The sequence below is a fragment of the Rhea americana genome, unplaced genomic scaffold, assembly GCF_003343005.1.
Source record: "Rhea americana isolate MKP2758 unplaced genomic scaffold, rheAme1 scaffold_89, whole genome shotgun sequence".
Taxonomy (NCBI): Eukaryota; Metazoa; Chordata; class Aves; order Rheiformes; family Rheidae; genus Rhea; species Rhea americana.
In genome coordinates, this window is record NW_028187077.1 from 1,917,262 (window position 1) to 1,940,429 (window position 23,168).

Genomic DNA, 23,168 nt, shown 5'->3' on the forward strand with positions numbered 1-23,168 from the left:
TCTATCATTAACACAGGGGAGAAGAAGAGAGGACATGAAATGAAAAAAGGTATAGGAGAAGGTGCATCAGTAAAGTATATGATGGTTGCTAAGCTCACCTAGCCTAAGGCTGAAATGATTCAGTGAGGGGGGAAAGAAAAAAAGCTGGCTGGAAGAAGTTGGCTTTAGGCTGCACCTAATCCAAGGAAAGATGCTAGGAAAGCTGACCCTGAGAGACACCTGCTTGCTTTACGGAGCCTAAGTTCAGCAGGATAAGTGCAAGCCTAGAAGAGCAAGCTCTTCTGGCTAATGAGGCAGGCATAGAAAAAGATGCAAGGGACTGTCTGAATTTTGGGAATTGTATCTGTCTGCCTGGCGCCTGTCATCTAGAACAAGGCTTGGAAAGAGGGTCCGTGCGGGATCCCGTTCTGAGTACGTTGGTCTCGAGAGCGGCCGTTGGCGGGCACGCGCAGGGCAGCGGCGCCCCCTCCGCGCGCCGCGCTGATTGGCCGCAGCCCCATATAAAGCCCTCCCCTGTCTCCCCCACCCCGCGACCCCCGCAGCGCGCGCGCGCTGGTCGCGACGGTTGGCGGCGCCGCCGCCGTCGTCACCACCACCACCACCACCACCACCTCGAAGTTTGCCGCCGCGGCCGCTCCGTCGCCCGCGGACCGCTTGCAGGGGGCCGCGCTGCTGGCTTGCCTCGGCTGCGCCTCCTGTTCCCCGCGCCCCCTTGTCTCCCGGTGCGGCGCCGCCCGCGCAGTCGGCTCTGAGTGCTTGGGCCGGCGATGGAGCGGCGCCGGCCGCCCGGGCGGGCGCGCTGAGGGAGTCGGGGGGCTGGGCGGCGCCATGCGGTCCCTGAACATCACCCCGGAGCAGTTCGCGCAGCTCCTGCGGGACAACAACGTGACGCGGGAGCAGTTCATCGCCCTCTACGGGCTGCAGCCGCTGGTGTACATCCCGGAGCTGCCGGGGCGTACCAAGGTGGCCTTCGTGCTCATCTGCGTGCTCATCTTCGCGCTAGCGCTCTTCGGCAACTGCCTAGTGCTCTACGTGGTGACCCGCAGCAAAGCCATGAGGACCGTCACCAACATCTTTATCTGCTCCCTGGCGCTCAGCGACCTTCTCATCGCCTTCTTCTGCGTCCCCTTCACTATGCTGCAAAACATCTCCTCCAACTGGCTCGGCGGTGGGTGTCGGGGACCCGGGGCGCGGCAGCCGTTTCCGGGCCGTTACGGCGTTGCCGACGGCTGGGGAAGGCGGAGAGGCTGCTGTGGGGCAGCGCTTGTCGCCGCAAAACCCCACGTGAAGCCGCTGGTTCCCCCACCCTCCCCACCCCCCTTTCCCTTCCCCTCCCCGCCCGCGAGGGGCTCGAAAGGTGGCAGGTGTCGCGCGGCCGTTGGGCGCCGCGCCAGGGGCGAGCGCGGTGACCGGCCGGTGAAGGAGCTGCAGGTCTCTCCGTACGTTTAATAGAAAAGTAATTAGCAGTGTTATTTCCGTGAACTGGGCACGCCTGTGAAGTTCTTCGTACTCTTACAGCGTTTATACTTTTCTAAACTTCAGACATCTGTGCTCTTGGGAGCCCTTGGGCATGCTCAGGCGTTCACACGCTTTACCACGGAATTACAGTTTTATCTCTAGGTGTTTAATTCCTTATCTTCAGTGTGCTGTGAGTTGCTTTTCAGCAGAATTAGATGATTGCTGCACCACTGCTTCAAGTTATGTTAAACCTCTTGTGCTTTTGTGCTCATGTCTTGTTAAAAGTTGCAGTACATTTGTAAGAAACTACAGATTGTGTGGTGCAGATGAGACTGTTTTATTTTTCTTCCCCTCTCACCCCCAATTAATGATATCTAACTGTCAAGTAAAATATCATTCCATCTTTATTCAACTTAAATTCCTTTGAGACTGGTAGACTTGCAGTTGGACCCTTTTAACCCTTCTCTAGAAAAAAGTACATCCTTGGAAAAACAGGATGGGAGGCAGTGAGAAAATGTGTTACAGAATATTCTGAATTTATGAGCTGCTTATATGCAGAGTCAAGTATCTTGGTATTTGACTTGGATATTTATAAATAAGCTTATCTGTAAACCAGCTGTAAAGGATCAGYTTTTTCTGGGATTGCAGGATAGAAAATTTCATGACAACTATTACTCTTACGCAGAATTTTCATTTATGTTGGAACGATGAATTATTTTTAAGACTTGCTTGTGTCTTTGGATTTATGTTATATTCCCACTGATGATGTGAAGGACCTTTGGTAAGGTGATGCCTAGAAGGTGTAATTTTTTGCATCATATTTGCAAAGAAGTAGAGCTGCAAAAAGACAAAGGTGAATTAACATTACAAAAGGGCAGTTATTTTCCTTTTCCTGATCTTTAGACAGTGGTTGGCAACCATATGTGGGAAAAAATATAAGGGATGGTTTTGCAGCAGGCAAGATCTTGTTCTTCTGCAAACTGAAATATTTGTAACTGAAAGGATGTTAATACAGTGGCACCATTATATTTCAGTTACCCAGGTTTCCTGTGGTTCTGCTGTTTAGAGCTGGTGAAGGTTACCTTCAGAACATGGAGAATTAACTCCAGTACAGTTGATAGGCTAAAATACGGACTGCAAATTGGCAGATCAGAGGAGACTTGAAAACCACACTGCTGAAAGTCTAACCTAATGAGAAGTAAGCTTTACTTTTTATCTCAAAACTAGGAACTTTGTAGGTGAAACGCTGAATAGAGGGTTATAGAGGTAATTATAGGGGTAAGGACAATGAAAAACTATTTCTGTGAAGCTGTTTTATTTTCTCACAAGCTGTCTTTGAGGGAGGCTACTAATGTTTTAAATCAGTAGAAGTGCTGAACTCTAAAATTAATAAGCACGTGTAATTAAATTAATGGCATATGTTAGTATCTACTTTTGATACCAAAAATTAATGGAATACATTGATAGCTACTTTTGCATGCCCATGTTCTGACTATTTTATCTGCAGTTCTCCTTGCTTAAACAGAATACAGCAGAAAGCTTTTGGAGGAATCAAGAGATTTCACATAGAGGGGATGACTAGACTGAATTGCTTCMTGTATAGATAACAAATAGGATCTCTCTCAAAGGGGCATTCCAGTCTGTCAGCTTGAGAGCCCACATCTGACCAGAGTCATCTAGAAGGCGGGTGGGAAGAAGCCACTGCTGGAGGTGAACTGCTGCAGATACGGCAGAGGCAAGCAGAGTGATGTAGGGAAAGGAAAGGTAATGTTTTCATTTACCTTCTCTTATTGGAGATGCTTGAGAAAATCTAGAAGCAGTGATGTAAAAAGTAGTTGCAGCAGATGCCACTGACTGAAACCCTTGTGTTCAGATATTCAGTAATTAGATATTTTAAAACACACTTCTGTGCAAATTCTGCTGTATGTTTTCTCTACCCTCTTGCTGTGCTAGAACATCTTCAAGAGAAGTGCATCTATATGTCCCATTGACTTTGATATCAACCTCTATGGGTTTATAAAAATAATTAACTTTCAGTAATGTAGTACTGATAGGATATAATAAGTAACGTATTTGAATAATGTTACCTTTGACTGTTGAAAAAGACTTAAGTAAAATTCAGGGAAACAAATGAGCTATAAATTGATGGCATTCAATTTCCTGAGGCTCACACTGTGAAGCATGAACAGTGATTACAGTCATATTGCAAATTGGAGCCTACCAGAGTAGGAAGAGTCTTTCTCTTGCTGGCTTTACTGGTTTAGTTTTTCTTTTGCCTCCTGTTTTTTAGTCTGAGAAAGTTTATTCTCATCTACCCTTAGTGCAAGATCTCTACTCCAAGTATTGCTAGCTCTGTTAAGAACAAGGCACTTTGGCTGCCATAATGTATCCATGCTGGAAAAAGTGGTGCATCTTGAGACGCTTGCTACTAGAAATATGTTTGGGTTCTTAAGTGTTAGAGGTCATTTTATTTCTTGATTTTTATCTGCACTTGCATCACTAAAACACCTGTACTAGGTTATGTGAACTGAGATATAGGTGTGTTTTTCTTACTGGCCTCTGAATTRGATTTGATTCTGTATTGGCATGCTTATATGCATATGTTTTGTTTCCTTCCACTTTCTGCTGTTCTTGCTTCCAAAAAATCCATAGCAGAACAGAATAGGAGGTGTGATGGCAGAACTGCTAACACCTTTGATTATTGAGATTGTACATACAAACACAAGAACAGTCACTCTTTTTGAGCAGTTGTTAATTTTTAAGGCATTTTGGGAGTGCTATTGGAAAGGACTAATCACCATTTTAGTGCATCTGAAGTGGAGGATGTAGTACTTTCATCCCAAAGGATTCCAGATGTGTAGTTTATGATAGAACTCCAGAGAAAACATTGATAGCTGGTCATGTAAAATAGTGCAAATTGTGAATTGCAAAGAGTGGCAGCTATGACAGTGTGTCTAAATTCTTTAGAAACTGAAGATTTCTCATTATCAGTGCATTATATTTATTAGAACCTGGTTCACTTCTGACAGAGATGGAAAAGACTAAGGCACTGGCATGACTTTTTTCTTGGTGTATTCCTTAATACTTTTTAACTTCACTTACAATTCAGTAACTGCAGTTTCAAGAAGCTGAATGTGCCTCCTTTTGCCTGGTGATTATCCAATGTTAGCATAGAACTGCTAGCTCTACACAGGCAGCAACTGGAAACATCTTGGTCATCAGCTTCATGACCAAAACCAGGTGAATTAGTCTCACACACTTTTACAGATTCTTAAATGATCAGAGAACCAAAGGTAAGACTGTCATTTTAACAGTGATACAATGTGTTATTTATACKTTGTCATTAAGAAGGCTGTGATTTCTAGAAGACCTTTTAATGCAAGTGCTGCAAACTAATCTCTATATTAAGTGGAAGATATAGTGTAAAAAAATTTAAAGTTGTGACTTTGTCATAGATGATCACTGGGATCATATTTATTAATAAAGATGGATAAAATGGGAAATTGAATAAGAGGCTAATCAATACATATTGCAAACAGGCAATCTCARTGCAAACTAGGTCAGCTGAAGATGCTGCTTTCATATGATCCATAGACAAGAGAGAACAATAGAGGTCTCATTGTCATACTCGTGGCAGTATCATTAAAGATAAATTTTGGCTTTTGTGCCTGTTGGGCTAAACGTTACATGAGATGCTTTATTTTCTGAAAATACGTAGCTGAGTAAAAGCAGGATCTGTAGTACTGCTTGAAGCAACGGGAAAACAACTCTTGATGTATAATAGCCCTGGCAAAAGGTACGGGCAAGCATCAGGTTACTGTAGAGCTGACACTGGTAATGTCTTTCTCACGAATTCCCCATTTCATCAAATGGAATAAATTTTCTCAAAACAGATGCCAGAAGGTGGCTTTTCTCATCATTTACAGAGCAGTGAATTGTCTGAGGCACTACTGGACACACAAACAGCATTTGAGAGGCCTTCAGGTATCTTGTCTGGCCTCTGCCTGCTACTGCAGGAAGGTATGGGTCTTTTGTACATCCACTGTCGTATCTCCCTGTTACATACAGAGGTCTTGCTTACTAAAGGGATCTAAAAGAGCAGTAGATGTATGGTATTAGGCAGCTCAGTTGCTACATGGTAACAGATYCTTAATATGTAAAGGCTAGGGTGAGAACTAAGTTGCATATTGTAGCCAGTTCTCTGTTTAGGGTGTTCTCAGTTTTTAGGCAGCTGTCTTATATCAAGAGTTAGGTTTCTCAGCTTAGGATGTTTTCCATGTTAGAATGTGTAAATATCCATCTCTGAGAGATTAAAAATAAATCTTAGTAATAAGCTTTTTWTTATTATTATTTTGTCTGATACTCCTAGACATCTCTACAGAATCTCATGTCTGTTCTTCAGTATGGTATTAGAAACTTGTTCACTCTGACTTCTGGAATTTCTTTGATACTGAACGATCTCCAAATGATCTCAAACTCTATTGACATACTGTTAAATATGTTCAACTGATCCATACTAGACAGTAAAACAGGACATGAGAGATTCAGCTATTTGAATCTCCTATTTTTAAGGTTTTCTGGTTTTCTGATTTGTTCATAAACATCTTAAATCAAGTCAGGGATGTAAGAAAGATACTTTTGCCTCTCACTGTGTAAGAGGTGGTGTCTCAGGATTGGTCTGTTTCCACAAGAACAAGATAATTTTGTAGTTCTATCCTGTCTGTACCAGTGAAATACTGTTTTATCATTCATTTTCCATGGCTCTGCTATTCTGTTGTTTCAGACATTTGCTTATAAGCAGAGGCAGGAATAAAATCCTATATGAAGATAATCTGAGAAGAGATTTTACAGTGAATGCCTTAGCAAAGGAAGTAATGGGCTTAATTTTATAAGAGGGACAAGATGGCACCTGACTAAAATGAAAAGCAGCAAAAGATGTTGACAGAAGGGAACTAATTGTACCCACACACTTAACATAGGGGTTTGTTTGTTTGTTTAACTACAAGTTGTACACATCATTAATGGATTTATGTGAGCTGTAAACTCAATGACTGATGTAAAATACTTGCTGTTGCAGTAATTGGTTTAGTAGAGTGGTCACTACCTCCTTTCTGTGGTAGAAATAATCAGATATCTTTGCCTTGTACTGATTGATCCAGGACTGTGCTTGTCATTTGCTGCTTCTCTCCCTGTTAGTATGTCCCTCTCTTGGGAGAGAACGGGATCTCTAACCCTTATCCCTCCCAAAAAACTCCACCTGTACTATTTGTTTGTACCACAGCTGCTCATAGTATAGTTTCCTGTAGTAGTTTTGTATTTTTCTAGTAGCAAAGCTTTACTGCTTAGCTGTCCCACATCCTTGCATATTTGTGTTTACATTTCTCACTTGTTGATTGCTGCGTTTTGAAATAAGTTGCTGCTGATTTTAGTTTACCTTTGAGACTCTGTGGTGCCTGTTGCAGTGGTCTAAACCCGTAAGCAGAGAAGCYACATGTGAACCTTGGAGGAAAGGGAGTGGATGGTGCTGGGATGGGATAGCTTGCTGAGCTAGTCCAACCTGTGTGGTACACTTTTCGAAATCACAGCATACAGGCAGTGGTCTGGACTCTATGATGTGTTGATAACTAAATTATGGGTTCTTCAAGGTGCCYGGTTTAATTGTGTGGGTCAGTACCATGCCATTTCTTCTCAATTGCTGTAGCTGACCATACATAACCAGACTAAGCTAGCACAGATCTTCCTATCATGTGCCACACTTGTACCTTCTTCTGGACAGATGTGTGTAAATTGTGTTTTTTCCTCTGTATGTAACATATGAGGGACTTGTGCACCACAGATTATATATTGCAGACATAGAATTCCTGTATACCCAAGAACTGATATGAAACAATGTGTTGCCCAGAGTAGTTTGAAGGACCTTCAAGCGTGTCATCTGTTATATGGTGGAAACAGTTTTCTTTTATCCCCTAAACTTACATAATACAAAAAACCTGGACCTTGCTTTTACCTTATGAGTTGGAGAGAACTAGTTTATGTACTGTGATAAGAGATTTACTCCATAGAGTTAAGCACAAGGTTTTGATCAATAACATTTTAACAGAGCCAGTAGCAGTTTAATCTTTATCACGAAATGGTTTTAGAAATATACTTTTCAAAAATCCAAATAAAAGAAAAAAAAATGATGTTTTATATGGAGATAGGAAGATACGAAGATTTGCTTAAGGGGACATCATTTATGTTTGCAATTTGCTGAGTCTGTTGTCCTTAGGGAAAACTCTAATCATTGAATAAACCATCCACTTTTCAGCCATGCATAAGGAATACTTTGGGGAACCTCTTAGCCTTTTAAAAAGGAGAAGCAATTAATTATTTTAATTCCCAGTAATCTTGTGGAAATGATTTTTCTTTCCCCATTGGAAATGATCAGTATTACATGCTTCCATGTTGTTTTCAGTAACAATTCATTAGACGTATTTACTGAAAGGTTTATTTTGTAGAAATTTAAATATTTTAGTATGTACTTAAAATATTAGATAAAATATTTTGTAAAATYTTCAAAAAAGCAACATGTTTTTGCACTGAGAGAATTTAAGTAGAAAAGGCCAGAAAAATACTTTTCTAGCAAGTTTTTGAATGACTTTTTAAAAATCTTTAGAAAACTGTAATCTTTCCACTGTGTGTTGGAGACACTGTAGCAGTTTGATTAAGATAAAAGATTAATTATCAGAGCAAAATTCCAGCTTAGAAATGAACGATGGAGCTTCCCTTATCTTATGTTTCTTAAGTGAAACAGTTTGGCTTCAGCAAATCAGTAGATCTAAATGAGCAGCCAGCTTGATTTATAGAAGTTTTTATCTTGTTTGATATCTGTACTTTATAGCTATTTTCCTAGAAAGAGGTTCTCTTGCCACTTGAAACTCATTAAAACATATTATCTTTTTTAAATAAAGATAGTTGTCTCACAACATTTTTGCTGTATAAGAGGATATTTTAAATGTTTATATGTATGGCATTTTCCCTTAAGGAAACTTAATATGTTATGTCAGAAAATAATGAATAGCTATATTGCTCTCATTAGCTAAGTACTGTGAAGTTTTGGGGTGAAAGTTTCACCATAATTAAAATGCAGGACTGAGTTATTTTCAATAGTGTTACCTGTAGGCAGTGAATGAATGTTCTAACTGATGTATCAATCAAGTTTATTTGAAAAAGTAGATCTTATCTTCTCCAACCTCATTTTTAGTCATAGGTTTGAAGAGAAAAACATACTTTCCACATGCACAAAAGATGGGTAGCTTGTGAAACAAAAGAAAACAGTTTTAGCTGTTGCTTTCTTGATAGTGACTGTGGATTTATGTTGATGATCAGTCAAGACAGCTTATACCAGGTTTCTAAAAATGTTCTTAAAACATTTTTCATTGTTATTTCGATGAAAATGCAGGAAAACATYTCATCTTCCCTTCCTTCCCTCAGAAAGTCAAATGTTTCTTTTGTCCAGATGCTGATTAGCTTAATAAACCCCCAAACAATACAAGGAGTGAGCTTTAAACAATCTGCCTAAGACTTCCTTCTCTTAAGTGGCTTCTATTCTTTGCTTCTTTATGTTACTCTTTCGTTAGTTGTCCTGTCTAGATAGCATCTGAAATTTTGTTTTGAAGAATATAATGCTAATAAATAAATAAGCCCTTTCAAGTGTCTTTATCATAAAAATAAAATACAAAGCCATTCTTCTCAGATGGCTTAGGAGATAAAGAACGTCATTATGTTCTCAATCCAATGTTGWTTTATTGCATATGAGTGTATCATGACAAGGACATAGTACCTGATACCAGTAACTAAAGTATCTAGCAACCATCTTCCAAAGGAGGGGGGAGGGGAGGGATTTCATTGGTGAATGGCTGAACCGCTCAATTGCTCTTGCTGTCAGACCTCTTGCCACTGCAGTTATTCTGTGTTTGCTTTGAAACTTTAATGTGAGAACTGTCTGTGCTATCACACAGCAAATTAAAGTTTAGGAAATGCCTTCAGTGAAGAATATGTTGATATGAAGAGGCAAAGGTTTTGTATCTATTCTATTGAATTGGCATTGCGAGTGTTTGGATCAAGAAGTAGGCTGAAGTGCTGCTGATTGGCATGATGATGGAAAACTGAGAAGTGATAAAACTGTTAGTGAACAGAAAGCTATTAGCTGTTAAACCTTATTCTCTCCAAACTGTATGCTGCATTGGCTACATCTTTATAAGCTTGGTTAGGAAAAAAGGCCACAAGGAAAATGGTGTATTCCTTCAGAATCATCTGTTGCTCTGTGATAAGCCCGAGTATAAACATATGAAAATTAGCCTGACGTGTTTTGARTATATGACAGTGTTTCAGATAGGGAGCTGTTTCTTACGAATCTTTATCAATTTTTAAATTACACTATCTAAACTATAATGTGCTAGCATAATTTGTGGCTTTTTTTTTGTTTTTTACAAAACATGTACATTTTGTTTATGATGGAAATCAGCATTTTTTTCAGTTTTTCTAGAAGGGGCTTTCAACTAACAAGCATTTGAGATCAGAATTGTAACAGTTGTTGCTGCAGTTGAAGTTTATTCTCCATGAATGGGTTAAATATTAATTGAAATATGCATGTATTATTGGACCAGGGTCTAGACCTCAGTGCCGGTTTCTTAAGAGGGTTCATTAATACCTGCAAAGTTACATGCTCGCTCTTACATTTTTCTGGCTTTACAAATCCTCTAATATTCTTGCCAAGTGATTTATTTCAGACAGAAAGCCTGAAGGGCTATCTGGGGGACCTGGTGATAAGGCTTTCCCCCTCAACGGGTCCTTGAATTCTTGTTGAAAAACATGAATTCCAGTCACTTTTTTTCACACTTCCCGTGTTCAGTGAGTACAGCATTCACCCAATTTATGGAAAGTGAAGGAAGAAGAGATGCCACATCTTTGTTTTGAGCACACTGTGATCCAGTAAAGCCTTCCTTATAATCAAGTCTTAAAAGCAAGGTTGTATTTAGTATCTTAACTAGTGTGTCTAGTTTTGGATCCCCAGTACAAGAAAGAAGTTAATAGAGTGGAATGAGTTCAGCAGAAAGTCATGCAGATGGTTGGGGCAGGAGCACTTACCCTTTGAGGAAAAGCTGAGGGAACATGGCTTGTTCAGTCTGAAGAAGCAGCAGTCTTGGGGAGATCTAATATCATTTTGCTGTATGTGTGAGGAGTTTATTGAAAACATGAACCCAGGCTCTCTATAGTGGTGTATGGTGGGCAAATGAAAGACTACAGGCCAAAACAAGATATTTGAACTGGATGTAAGGAAGATGTTTTTCCTTGCGAGAACAGTCCAGCAGAGGAAGAGGTTGCCAATAGATGTTGTGCTTTCTCCAACTTCAGAGATTAAGATCTGACTGGAAAAAATGTGGAGCAACCCGATCTGGTCCCATAGCTGAGCTTGCTCTGAGCAGGAGGTTGGACTAGAGACCTGAAGTCCTTTCAAACCTGAGTGATTCTGTGATTCTCTTCTTGTCAAGACTGRGGCAACTCTGCAAGGCCATGCTGGGAAGCTGTTGCCTGGGAGTATCTGCAGGAAGAGGGTGGTAGAGTCAGCACTTTGAAGATTAGGCAGATTCCAAAGAACAAAAAGGCAATTAGACCTCCACATCCATCTGAAGCCCTTTCAAAGATCTAGTTCTAACTCAACAACAACAAGCTTTCTGTGAAAAAGAAATATAATTTAGGGTTTGTGGATTTGAAGTGCTTTGAAAAAAACTACTGAAGAATTATTCTCCATATATGTGCTCAGTTTTCAGATTATCACTGGAATAATCAGGGTGGTCACACAAAGCTTTTTAACAATCTGAAATAAGGATTCCAGATGGTCTTTTTCATCTTTATCTCTCCCTCCCCCTCCATTCTGGAATAGTTATCTTATTTAAACATAAATATGATTCTCATTTTCCATTTGTACAAAAGTGGAGAGTGTAGTTTGAAAATGTAGGCTCTATATAGCTTACTGCATTGAAAGACTTAGAGAAAATCTTCAGTCATTGTCTATGCAGTTTGGAATGGCTGATATCTATTTATAAATCATGAAGGTGTTGMAAACTAAAATTAGAACTGTCTTTTTTTTGTGAAAACATATCCTATTTAGTCAAGTATAGTGACCTTGGTATCTTAAAGGATTGAATACCATTCAAACATAGTTAAGGATAATGGAGCTGTATCGAAAGCATATTGACGCCAGATCTAATTTGAGTTTGATGAACATCTCATAATTTCAGAAGATAGGAAGCTTTTGTATAGAGAGGATGACAACTCGAGGCAAGCAAAAGAGCCCTAAAGTGATATTGTATGTTAATGTGAGTTGATACTCGGACACCTTGACCTTAGTGGTATGAGAAGCTTTGGGGAGGTTGAAATACTGTTCTATTTTTACTATAGATACATATGAAGTAGCTTTTAGCTGATACTCTTTTGAAAATTTCATATTATTTCCTTGTTATAAAAATGAGTGTGACTGGCTGTTTTCCTTTGGCCGCAAAGGTTCAATCCCTCAAAGAACCAAAATACATGCTGTATGACTGAGCATGTGTTTCTGTTTCAGCCAGCTCAGTCTGTAGTGAAAAGCATCCTTTTGTATCACATTTCTGGAAGTGGTAATGTCTTCTGTAATTTAGTACAGCAGGATCAATCTGTAGATACTATGCAGATTCTTTTACTACCTTTGTAATAGTTGCTTCCATGTAACTTAGTTGATTAGTTTCTCTACATTTTCTCTGAAGAGACAAGAAATAAGGAATTTCTGCAGACTTTTCTCCTGGCAACTCAGTTAAAGGCATAGTGGTAGCCTATGCTGTCTTCAGTGCACAGTTATTGGGAAGAAAATAAGGAGAAGGTATCAGTAAAAGGCAATGAAAGTACAAAATCTTATGGATCTTTTCACTCTTTCTTTGGGTGTTGCTGCCTGTTGAACTTTGTTCTGTTTGCTCTCTGAATAGTTACATGTAAGATGAAAATTCCATCAAGCTATTATAATTTTAGTGAAAGTCACTGATTTTTTTTATTTTTTTTTCAACTTTTTTTTTTTAATTGCTTAAGTAGGATAACAGACCGACATTGCTTGACTTCTGAAGAATTATCTGGAATGCGGAGATTTCAGTAAAGGAATAATGCATTGAAATAAGATCCATATAATGAAGTACCGTTCAAGTGGACTTAATGTTATTTTTTYCTCTAAACTATAAGAAAGAATCTATGACGGAATATTTTTGCTACAGCTGCAGCACTCAAATTTGGACTCTATTAATAAAGTAGAGACTTAATAAATATTTTTCTTTCAAGTACAAATTTTGTTCTTCTGTTGGTTACTTATATCAGGAGGCACTTCTGGCCTACTCYGTCAATGAGAAAAACTGGAAACCAATAATGGAAAACCTCCTTTTGATTCAGTAGGATTTGGATGTGTCTGAAGAATCTTTCAGCTCTGCTTTACTGATGGCAGTAAACTGATTTAGAGATTGTGTGTCATAGCCTCTTATCTGGCTGTCTTCAGTATTTGGCATGTGCAAAGAAAGTGTGATTTGGGCTTGTTCCTTTTATCATCTTGCAATAGAAGTTTCAATCACTTTTGGTTGAAGAATTGTGTGAGTTTGACAAAGTGGGTCTGGTGCTCCTGTGTATAAGTAGCTCCTGTACTGGACAGGAGTAATGAGAAACTGATGAGATGCTGGGTTGGTGAGATGTTGGTCACATTTCACAAGGGATTTGCCTGATGCACTTACTGAGATAGAGGAAGAAGTTGTAGATATTTTACAGTTGCATAGGTTACAGTTGACATGACAAGATGCCTTATCTTGCTTTTTCTAGCACCCTGCTGGAATACATACTAGCATAGAGAATGTCTGTGGTAAGAAGCAGAAACGTAGCCCAGAGCATCTTATTCCATGCAGTTCCTGCTGACCCTGCTAAGATTTCACTCAAGCTCAAAATAGGGCCATGTGGTATATTTTAATTCTGCTTTAACCAGATCTGCATGGATGCTTGCTGTTTTACTAGGATTGAATATGTACTTGAGAGGTACTTGATTTTCATCCCTTCCCCTTTGTTTTCTTCTTCCCTTTTTGGAGCTACATTAGCATTTAATTTTTTTTTATTTTTATTTTTTTGCCAGCTGGAATTGGTAAGACCAGTAGCAAAATAGTTTGGCTTTCAGCCTGGCATACTAGAGAGAAGTTTCCCTGTTCCTTGTTACCTTCTTGAAGGGCAGGATTAAGTTTTACTAGTTTCTTGTTTTATTTCTTGCATTTTTGATTTTGTTTTTTTAAATGCATAAGATGCACATAACCGTATCTTAAAGCTTAACTTAAAATTCAATCAGATATTCATCTGGCTGTTTTGAGTTGTATAGATTATCTCATGTGAAGAATAATTAATGATCAAGTATAGGAGATAACCTCAGCTGTTAATGAAAAGGTTAACTGATACTGAACTGGAGGGAACTGTGAGAATACAAATGTATAAAATTGCCTTAGAGTCAGAAATATGGACTGAAGGAGAGTAAATGAGAAGTAGGTTAGGAAAAGTGTTAATAAAAGACTTTTAGAGAGAGTCATTCAAATCTAGCTGTTAAGATGGTTGAGCATTGAGAATGAGTAATGGAGAGTGATTAATAATAGGCTAAGAATTAAATACCTACTTTCAGGAAGCTATAGCAGCAATAAAGCATAGATCTGTGCTAGCTGTGCGTAAATACAGCACCTCACAATAGGAGACTGCACAACTCTTGTGAAGCTGCACCCGGGACATGGCATTTAATTTGGGCAGTGTCATTAGCATAATGTGCTAATCAGAGAAAATGGAAAAATGAAGAGATTGAATTAAGCTCATTAGAGGACTTCTATGTATCACTTGGCAGAATGATTCTGTAACTGCCCAAGTGTACAGAAATTGAAGAGATATTTAAATGAACAGAAGGAATGTACTGGTAACAGCAGAAAAAGCAAAATTCAGAACAGAAAGCACAAAGACCTTCATAAAACTGAGGGATAATCTGCTGAGATGAACAATAGTATCTCTGTAAGTTGGGGCATTTGAAAGAAGATGATTGAAGATTTAGTCTTATTTTGTTTTTTACCAAGTCTGACAGATTCAGAGCAAAGCAAGAACTCTTGTTTTTGCAGGTATAATGATGTACAAGACAAGAATGACTATTGAAAGCTCCATTTGATGAATAGTTTAAAAGAGGCAACTTAGCAGTGTAGCTGTTTAAAATAAATATGAGAAGCCTTTTTTTTCCACAATATCACTTCAGTAATGAAATCTGGTGTTAATATTTCTTCATGAACTGCAAGAGTTGCATAATTTACCTTCTGACTATTGCAGGTGCCTTTGCTTGCAAGATGGTACCATTTGTTCAATCCACTGCTATTGTAACTGAAATTCTCACGATGACCTGCATTGCTATGGAGAGACATCAGGGAATTGTCCATCCATTGAAAATGAAGTGGCAGTACACCAATAAAAGAGCTTTCACAATGCTTGGTAAGATTTTTAGGCATCTGCAGTATTCATCCTGCACTGACTGTGTGTTTGGAGAATTAATTTTGTGTCTGACTGGTGTAGATGGTAGGAAGAGCAAAAGGCACTGATATGACTAGTGATACAGAGGTGGAGTTRATGCTGAATGTAACAATGTTTATAAAATGGCTCAAGGATAGTGTCTATATAGTGTCTATGTGTGGAGTGATTACTAGCCAAAATTGTGACAATAAATCCTGAGTCAAAGACTCTGATAGACTTTTAGCAGCCATTTTCTTTAAGAAGAAATATTCAAAATATACAAGCACTGCTAAAAGAATGTCACAGTTGTAAATGGTCCTTCCATTGTAACACAGGGAATGTAAGTAATGTTGCTTAAGTAAATTGAATTGTCTTTATGCTCAGATACCGATTAGTGAAGGTAGCTTGAAGGAATGATGACTGAAGAGGATGCTATTGATGTGAATGTTGTTTGATGAATAACTTAAATCAAGACAATCTAAATTGTTTCACCTGACTCTCACAGGTGAAGCTGTTAAACTTGTTTATTAAAACTTACACTACTTGTTGTATTTAAAATATGTATTTGTTTACAGGCATAGTCTGGTTGCTAGCGGTTATCGTTGGGTCACCTATGTGGCATGTGCAACGGCTTGAGGTATGTTAGATGAAAAGGAAACTTATGTTTTACAGTTAAGGCCTTGCTAGACTTTTTGTAAGGTTAGCAACAAGATTGAAGAAGCTTCCTGACAAATGAGAGAGAGGATGAACAGAAATGAAGCTTTTGTTCTGTTTACCAGCATGAGAAAGATGAATGATTAGGACTACCATGCTGTGGAAGGAAGACTTCCAGCAGGGACTAGTCACACTCACATACTCCAATTATTTCAAAGAGCAATAATTGCAAATGTTTACTTATGTTTACATAAGCAAAATGTTTACATAAATGTTTACAATGCAAATTGCTTTTGTTTTATGGGTGCACTGGTACCCATCAGTGTCAGGGCTTAGATTAATGTTTCAGGATGACATTGTGTTCTCCAGGATGTGGAACTGTATCTAGTTCAAGATGTAATTAGCTAACCATTATAGTTTAAGGAGTTATTATGCACTGTYGGAAAAATGCCTTGTCAGAATCTGTGGTTTGTGAGTCTGCATGTTAGTAGGAATGTTTCATTAAAAAGGAATTTTTTGTCACACGTCTACATACTTGTTTCTATTTGCAAAGTATGTAGCCAAGGTTTCCTTTGAAAATCCTGTTTAAAAAAAAAWTTGAGCAAGAGTAAAATCAGAGCATGTCCTGACCTTTCTCTGTCRTCTTGAGTAAATCCACCACTTCATGTGTAAAGTGATTGGAAGAATTTTCTCACTTCAAAAGGTCTCTCTGTTGAATCTTGATCATTGTATTAAAAGCAAGGAACACTTCAATGTGCTTCGTCTTTACATTTGTGATAATTAATTAAGTGACTCATCTCCTTTACACTTRTTACAGGTTAAATATGACTTTCTATATGAAAAAGTTTATATTTGTTGCTTGGAAGAATGGACCAGCCCCATTTATCAGAAGATATATACCACCTTCATTCTTGTTATACTCTTCCTTCTTCCACTGATGTTGATGCTTTTCTTATACACTAAAATTGGTTATGAACTCTGGATTAAGAAACGAGTAGGRGATGCTTCAGTTCTTCAAACAATTCATGGGAAAGAAATGTCTAAAATATCAAGGTTAGTAAATAAAATATCAACGATTGTAAAGTAAAAAAAAAACAGCTGGAACTTTAACTTTTAAAAAGCAGGTTCTTTCTTCTAGCAATTCTTGAGAAACAATGCAATGAAGTCTGTCCTTATCCAGAGGAAGGTCTCCAAGCATGGCCCAGATTTTTAAAGYTAACTAGCTATTTATCACTTAATTGCCTGATTTAAGACAATTTAAGCAGACTGTTTTCATCAAAGTATAGAGTATACACTTTGGAAATCAAGCCACTTCAATAAATCTCATATTGTGCATTGTGAAATTCTTGCTTTTAAAAGATGTAGGCTGTGAGTTAGATGATTTGGGAAATTGCTGCTATTTTATTTCCATATGTTCTTTGGAAAGTTCTTTATATAACTTTATATAAAGGGTTTTATATAACCCTTCATAGGTTAAGTTGGCACATGAGGAGAAAAAAAAACCAAGCAAATCAGAACTCACTTTAAAAACTACTTTGATATAGTTTAACTTGATATAGCTTCCAAAGAGATATGAATGCCTTGAGATTTGTTGTGCCTTGTGAGATGATCCAGATGGTAAATCTGTATCTGAAAGGTTATAAACCCAATAATTATCCATTGGACAAATAAGTAAGTTTGTTTACATTTATAATAAATTTGCTATTTAACACTATAAATAGACTACCTTTCATATTACCTAGTGCTTCTACCTTAATTTGACAAATTGGTCTGTTACCTGACATGCTAGAAACCTCAAACAATTGTCTGCATTGAGGGAAGTATCACATTAAATATGGACTATAATGAAAATACTAGCAAGCAGCTTAAAGACAAATGATTCCTTAGATGAATATCTGAGGAAAGCCTAAAGAGCAGTCCATTATCAATCAAAACTGAAGGAATATGTGATCTAACATCACTTAAGGTAACATTCATCTAAATTTTGTGTTGGTTCTCAGCTTAGTTAATATTTCACATAGCAGGGAGAAGATCCTGTAATTACTGCCAGGGAACGTTTTCTTCTTTAGCTCAAAGGAGAGAGGTGTATCCTGGGATCTATAAACCTAGTTATGTTGATGATATCAAATCAAGAACAATAAATTTATACATATGTAGAATCTGTCAGATATCTAAGGCAGGGAGTGCATCTCTTGCTCCTAGCAGCAAAAACTGAGTTTTGGGGGCATAGCTTCACCTGCTGTCTTTCAAATTCTCTGTGTAATGAGGTACTGCAGGTAAGAGTCAATGCTCCCAGTTCTAAGAAGAGACACTTATTTTTGAGCTATAATAAGTGGTTTAGTGTAGTGGTTATTACATTTGCTTTACATGCTGAAGGTCCTGGGTTCAAGTCCCAGTGGAACCAGCACCAGGAAATCTTTGGGAGGTTGGACTAGATGATCCCCAGAGATCCCTTCCAACCTTACTGATTCTGTGTAATTTCAAGTGTTTTTCCCCATCTGTTACTACTGGAATTGCATTTGCTTAAATGCAGTGAAAATGTGTTGCAAGATATGCTAATGTCATTGTTTGTTGCAACTACCACATGCATTGTCTCCCGAAAGAGAAATGGAAAAAAGTTGTTAATTTAAGTACCAGATGTATGTGATACTACAGTTTTTTTTATTTCAAAAGGAGTTATGTATTTCAGAGCATTCTCTCACAAGGTTGTTTGCATCTGCATTCATCAGAATGTACTTAAAGATTTAACTCAATGAAACTTAAGTTAATTTACATAACTTAATAATACAGTATAAAATGTCTTGGTGCACTTTCAGGAAGAAGAAACGAGCAATTGTTATGATGGTGATAGTGGTGTTTCTCTTTGCAGTCTGTTGGGCCCCTTTCCATGTGATTCATATGATGAYAGAATACAGTGAGTATCTGCCATGTGTCTTACAATAAAACTATATTTTTTTCCCCAACAATGGAAGTGCAGTCAGTGAAATGTAAATGCTGCTGCAGCATTCAGTTGTAAGATGCCTTCTGTTAGCAAAGGCTAATGTTGTGCTTATAAATCCTGAATCACTGTCTTGTAATAGAGATACATAATCAACAAGAGATGAATTTTTCTGAAGTCTATGAGTGATAGACAGATCTGCAGAGCTCACAGAAAATGTAAGTACATTTCAAAAACCTCTCATCAGATGTAGTGTTTGGGAGATTAACCTATCTGAAAAATATTTGTGTGTCACACAGGTCTCCTCTTCCCTGGGCAACTTGACACAGATCTTTTTTAGTGCTATAAACCGTGCTAGATTTTGTGGAGGGGGTGAGAGAAAACACTGTTGGTCTTCCTCCTTCTACATGTGTGCAGTAATATCAGGTGGGACTGTGCAGCTGGCCATGTGTAGGAACACTAAAGAGTTCAGTACCAAGTGTGCTCCACTTGCCAAAGGCAACAATAGTTTCTTTTTTCTTCTGTTGAGATAAGATTATARCAGATAAGTCAGCAGTGCTACAGCCAGTCAGATGAACCAAATCATGTTTATGCCTTGACGGAACCAGAAATGTTGAAGCTGTAACCTTTTAAATTGTCTGGATTGTCCCATATTGAGATTGCCCTGAATTGTTCTATATAGCACTTCACTCTTTCTGCTGTCAATTACAGGGATTATTTCCACTGCTATAAGGCCTTATTTGGCTTACCATGTAAACCCTTGTACAGTTTATTTGAAAGTTTCTTAGTCAAGTGTTTGAATTCAAGAAATTCAGAGTGTTCTGTGATTACAAGCAATTAAAATATGAGATATCACCCAGAAGATGCACTTTTTTTTACTACATGAGCCTATCTGTGTCAGCACAGAGAAAGAAGCTGCATATAGTCAGTGAAAAGACAGATACATGTTATCATTGGTAAAGTACTTAAAAATTTCTCATGAATGTGAGACCCAATCAGAGGAATACTTCAATAAACAAAACCTACATTAGCCTCCTGGAGGCCTTATGTCACTTGGCCTTTGGGCAACATTTTTTTAGGGGAAGCTCATGAGTTGTGTCTTTTAGACTACTCCATCCTTCCTTACACGTATTCAAAGTGGGACTGTGTGGTAGRTCTTGATCTTTACTTGCTGCTGAAATCCTATTGCTAAAATAAAGAACCTCCAGCAAGGCGCTTTCATGATACTAGACAAAAGCTTCTAATGCCAGAACTGRATATAGATGGGCTTAATAATGGGTATTCATACCATTTGGTGCTTATTACATATTTCCTTTGTCCTTTCCAGGTAACTTTGAAAAGAAGTATGATGATGTGACAGTCAAAATGATCTTTGCTATTGTCCAAATTATAGGATTTTTCAATTCTATTTGCAACCCTATTGTTTATGCTTTTATGAATGAAAACTTCAAGAAAAATTTTCTGTCTGCCATCTGCTTTTGTGTTGTCAAAGAAAATGCATCACTAACCAGGCAAATTGGGAAGTCGGGGATTACTATGAGGCAGCAAAGAGCAAGTGTTTCTCGAAGAGATCCCACTGATTCGGATGAAGCCAGAAGGGAGGCATTCAGCGATGGCAACATAGAAGTAAAGTTCTGTGATCAGCTGGCTTCCAAAAGGAATTTGAAACAACATCTTATCTCTGACCTCATTGCCCATTCTGCATTAGGAAATGGGCAGTAATATCACAAAGGCTTTTAGAATGGAAAAAGCAGTCCCGTTATCAGATAACTTTGAGCAAACCATTTTAAATATATTTTTCTACTTGGCATGCTACAAGGAGAGGAAAAATATTCTATGGATTATGGTAATATCTGAATAATAGGTCAGAAACTAATATATTTTATAGATGACGAATAAAACTTTGGAAAACAATATTGCTGCATGATCTCTAGAAAAATATTTTTCTTCCTGAGCTAACATTGGGCTTATTTGACCTCTACTCTAGGTAAACCAAGCAACTGCTGCTTGTTTTGTTTACTTTATGTCTGAATGTTCACAAACTATTGGACCATACACAGTTGAATGTAGTTTATCAGAAGATAAAAACTATGGARAGTATACACACATCCTTTGGACAGCTTCAGAATCTCACCTGGGTCTAACATTCTCTGTAAGATCTACTGTCTGCACTCTGAGGACAGAGAAACTTGAGATTTGAGTTTAAGAGAAATGCAGAAGGAGATGCAGTTCTGTTTTGTAAYGTATATGAAAAAGCCAGCCAGAATTTGGCTTTGAAGAGATGAAGATTTAAAGTTTTCATGCATGCTCAGATTTTGTAAATAGAAAGCATTTTTGAGATTAATAATATATGCATAATTAATGTGCTGTTCTTAGAGATTAATTCTCTGGGTAAAAATACAAAYGAAAGGTTACTACTACCTATAAATGACATTGTTCCTGCTGAAAAATACAGAAGTTGAAAAAAGTGCTATAAGAATCAAGAGTCTATAGATGTTAGAGGTGTTAGAGTGTATATAAACACTGAGTTTTACTTAGGACTGTGTTTTAAATACATGGCTTAGGGGTTGGAGCAGTATTTTTGCCATGTTCTGGAGGAATATAAGGACCAGCCCCAGCACCTGATGGACTCCACAGAAGACTTTCAATTGAATACATGGTCTTTTGGCCAGGCCCTTTGCTTTTGTCAGGCACAGACTTTTTTTTCCTTTCTTTCTTTCTTTCTTTCTTCTTTTTATTTTTTTTTCTCCCTGTGTTTTCTCTCTCTCCAGTCTAAGTGGATAAATCTTTGTCTAACGGGGCCGCTATTCTGTTATTTTTAAGCTTCCCTGCAAATTACAAGGCTGAAATCATACAAATCCTTAAGATTGTCAGTGGGCCAAACTGAAACTATAAAATCAAAAGATTCTTACRGATATGGGCTTGCAGAAAAATGTGATCTATTTCATGCACACACACGCGCGCGCGCGTGCGCACACACGCACAGTGACTTCCTTTGAAGTCTRCCTCTTTGTGTCAGTCTTTCATCTTTCAAGGAAGAAGTCTTTTAGTAAAGTTTCCACCRTGGAGAATAGGGACTCTCGTTGGCTTATTATCATTCTTCTCCTCAGTTGATACAAAGTTTTCTGGCTTGTGATAAGAAGTATATGTTTTAACAGATTCTGCAGCTGAAAACTACTTGATTATGTTAAGCTTTTCATTTATTTGTATTGCTGATTTCATTGACAGATTTTAACAGCATAGTTACTTACGAGTGTTTTATGAGTCTGGGGCTTTTTTGTTTCTTCTGTTGTCTCATAAAATGTAATGTCAGTAAATGATTAGTGTACTATTTTCCATTAAAACCCCATTTTGCTATTTCTGGTGCTGTTTTATACTGGGAGTACAGTCTATAACTTGATTATTTGAGTATATTTTTGTTTAAAGATCAGCTTACTTGTGCCTTTTTTAGTTTCAGTTCTGTTACAGGTGCCAGCTTTTCTACACTCATCCTTACAGATGTGATTTAGAGGACTTTTTAAAGAAGAAGGTAATAGAGATCAAAAGTTTCAGTGTCTTGGTAGGAGAGAAGTGGTAAGTGCAAAGGCATAGTAGTTAAATTTAGATTAAATGCAAGCCAGACTGCTTCAGACAGTTCTTTTACATCTTAATCTATATCATTAGTGCATTTTTGGGGGGATGCAATACTGGTCTCAAAGCCAGTTAATTTTGTGAAAACTCCCAGCTGCAAGGGCTAGAAGACACTTTGACTTGAGCAGAATTAAAATTTTGCCCRTGCGTGTGTTTGGGTGCGTTTGTGTTTAAGGAGAGTGTGTGTTCTATCAATGCCTCGACTTTGATTTAACTAACAAAACAACCTGTTTTATTGAATCAGGCCAATTGTCTGTCCAGGCTAGTAGTCTGTCTCTTGCAGTCTCTCATATGTTGCCAAGTGTTTGGCTGTTATTGAGTACTTCAAATCAGTGGAAGCAAACACTGCTATGGAAGGAACAGCCCTGCTCTCCTCCCAGCTTGCCTACTTGCTCCTGTCTTGTACTAGTAGAATTGCATGATGAAGCAGATCAGATGATTTTCTGGGTTGAAGACTAACCTGTGAACAGAAAAGATTATTTTACTATAGGCTAACACAGTGCTGTGCCAGCACAAAAAAATTTGAATCCAAACATAAGCAACTGAATAGAGAGTTTATAGTCCCTTGCAGCACTAACAAGGTCTTCATAAGATGTTTGTGGTATTGAAAAGGGGGGACATGTAGGTACAGACTAGATGTCCATTTAAAGATTCATGGAAGAACTGAACATGATGCTTACTTGTGCATCATTTGGATATGTAGCTAGCATCTGTGTGGAGTAACAGACAAATTAAGTGCATAGTACACACAGAAGAGAATATGCGATTAAACGTAGGTGAAGGAGGACCGTAGCTGAGACGTAGGTTTAAAATCATGTTCCCATCTTCAGTCAGTCGCCAAATTTTTCCTGGTTTGTGTCCAAGTTTACTGAAATGTTGCAATCCAACCTGAAACTGTCTACTAAGAGCTAGAATCAGTGCTTGTTAA

At 38.2% G+C, this 23,168-nt stretch overlaps 1 protein-coding gene across 1 annotated transcript; it reads left to right on the plus strand.

Moving 5' to 3' along the window:
* The first annotated feature begins 690 nt into the window (after positions 1-690).
* QRFPR (pyroglutamylated RFamide peptide receptor) lies at positions 691-21,931 on the plus strand. Its single transcript, XM_085323899.1, has 6 exons — positions 691-1,168; positions 14,842-15,000; positions 15,594-15,655; positions 16,490-16,725; positions 18,489-18,586; positions 19,938-21,931. The coding sequence occupies exons 1-6, from the start codon at positions 829-831 to the stop codon at positions 20,330-20,332; spliced, it is 1,290 nt and encodes a 429-aa protein (XP_085180025.1). The 5' UTR covers positions 691-828; the 3' UTR covers positions 20,333-21,931.
* Positions 21,932-23,168: the final 1,237 nt, after the last annotated feature.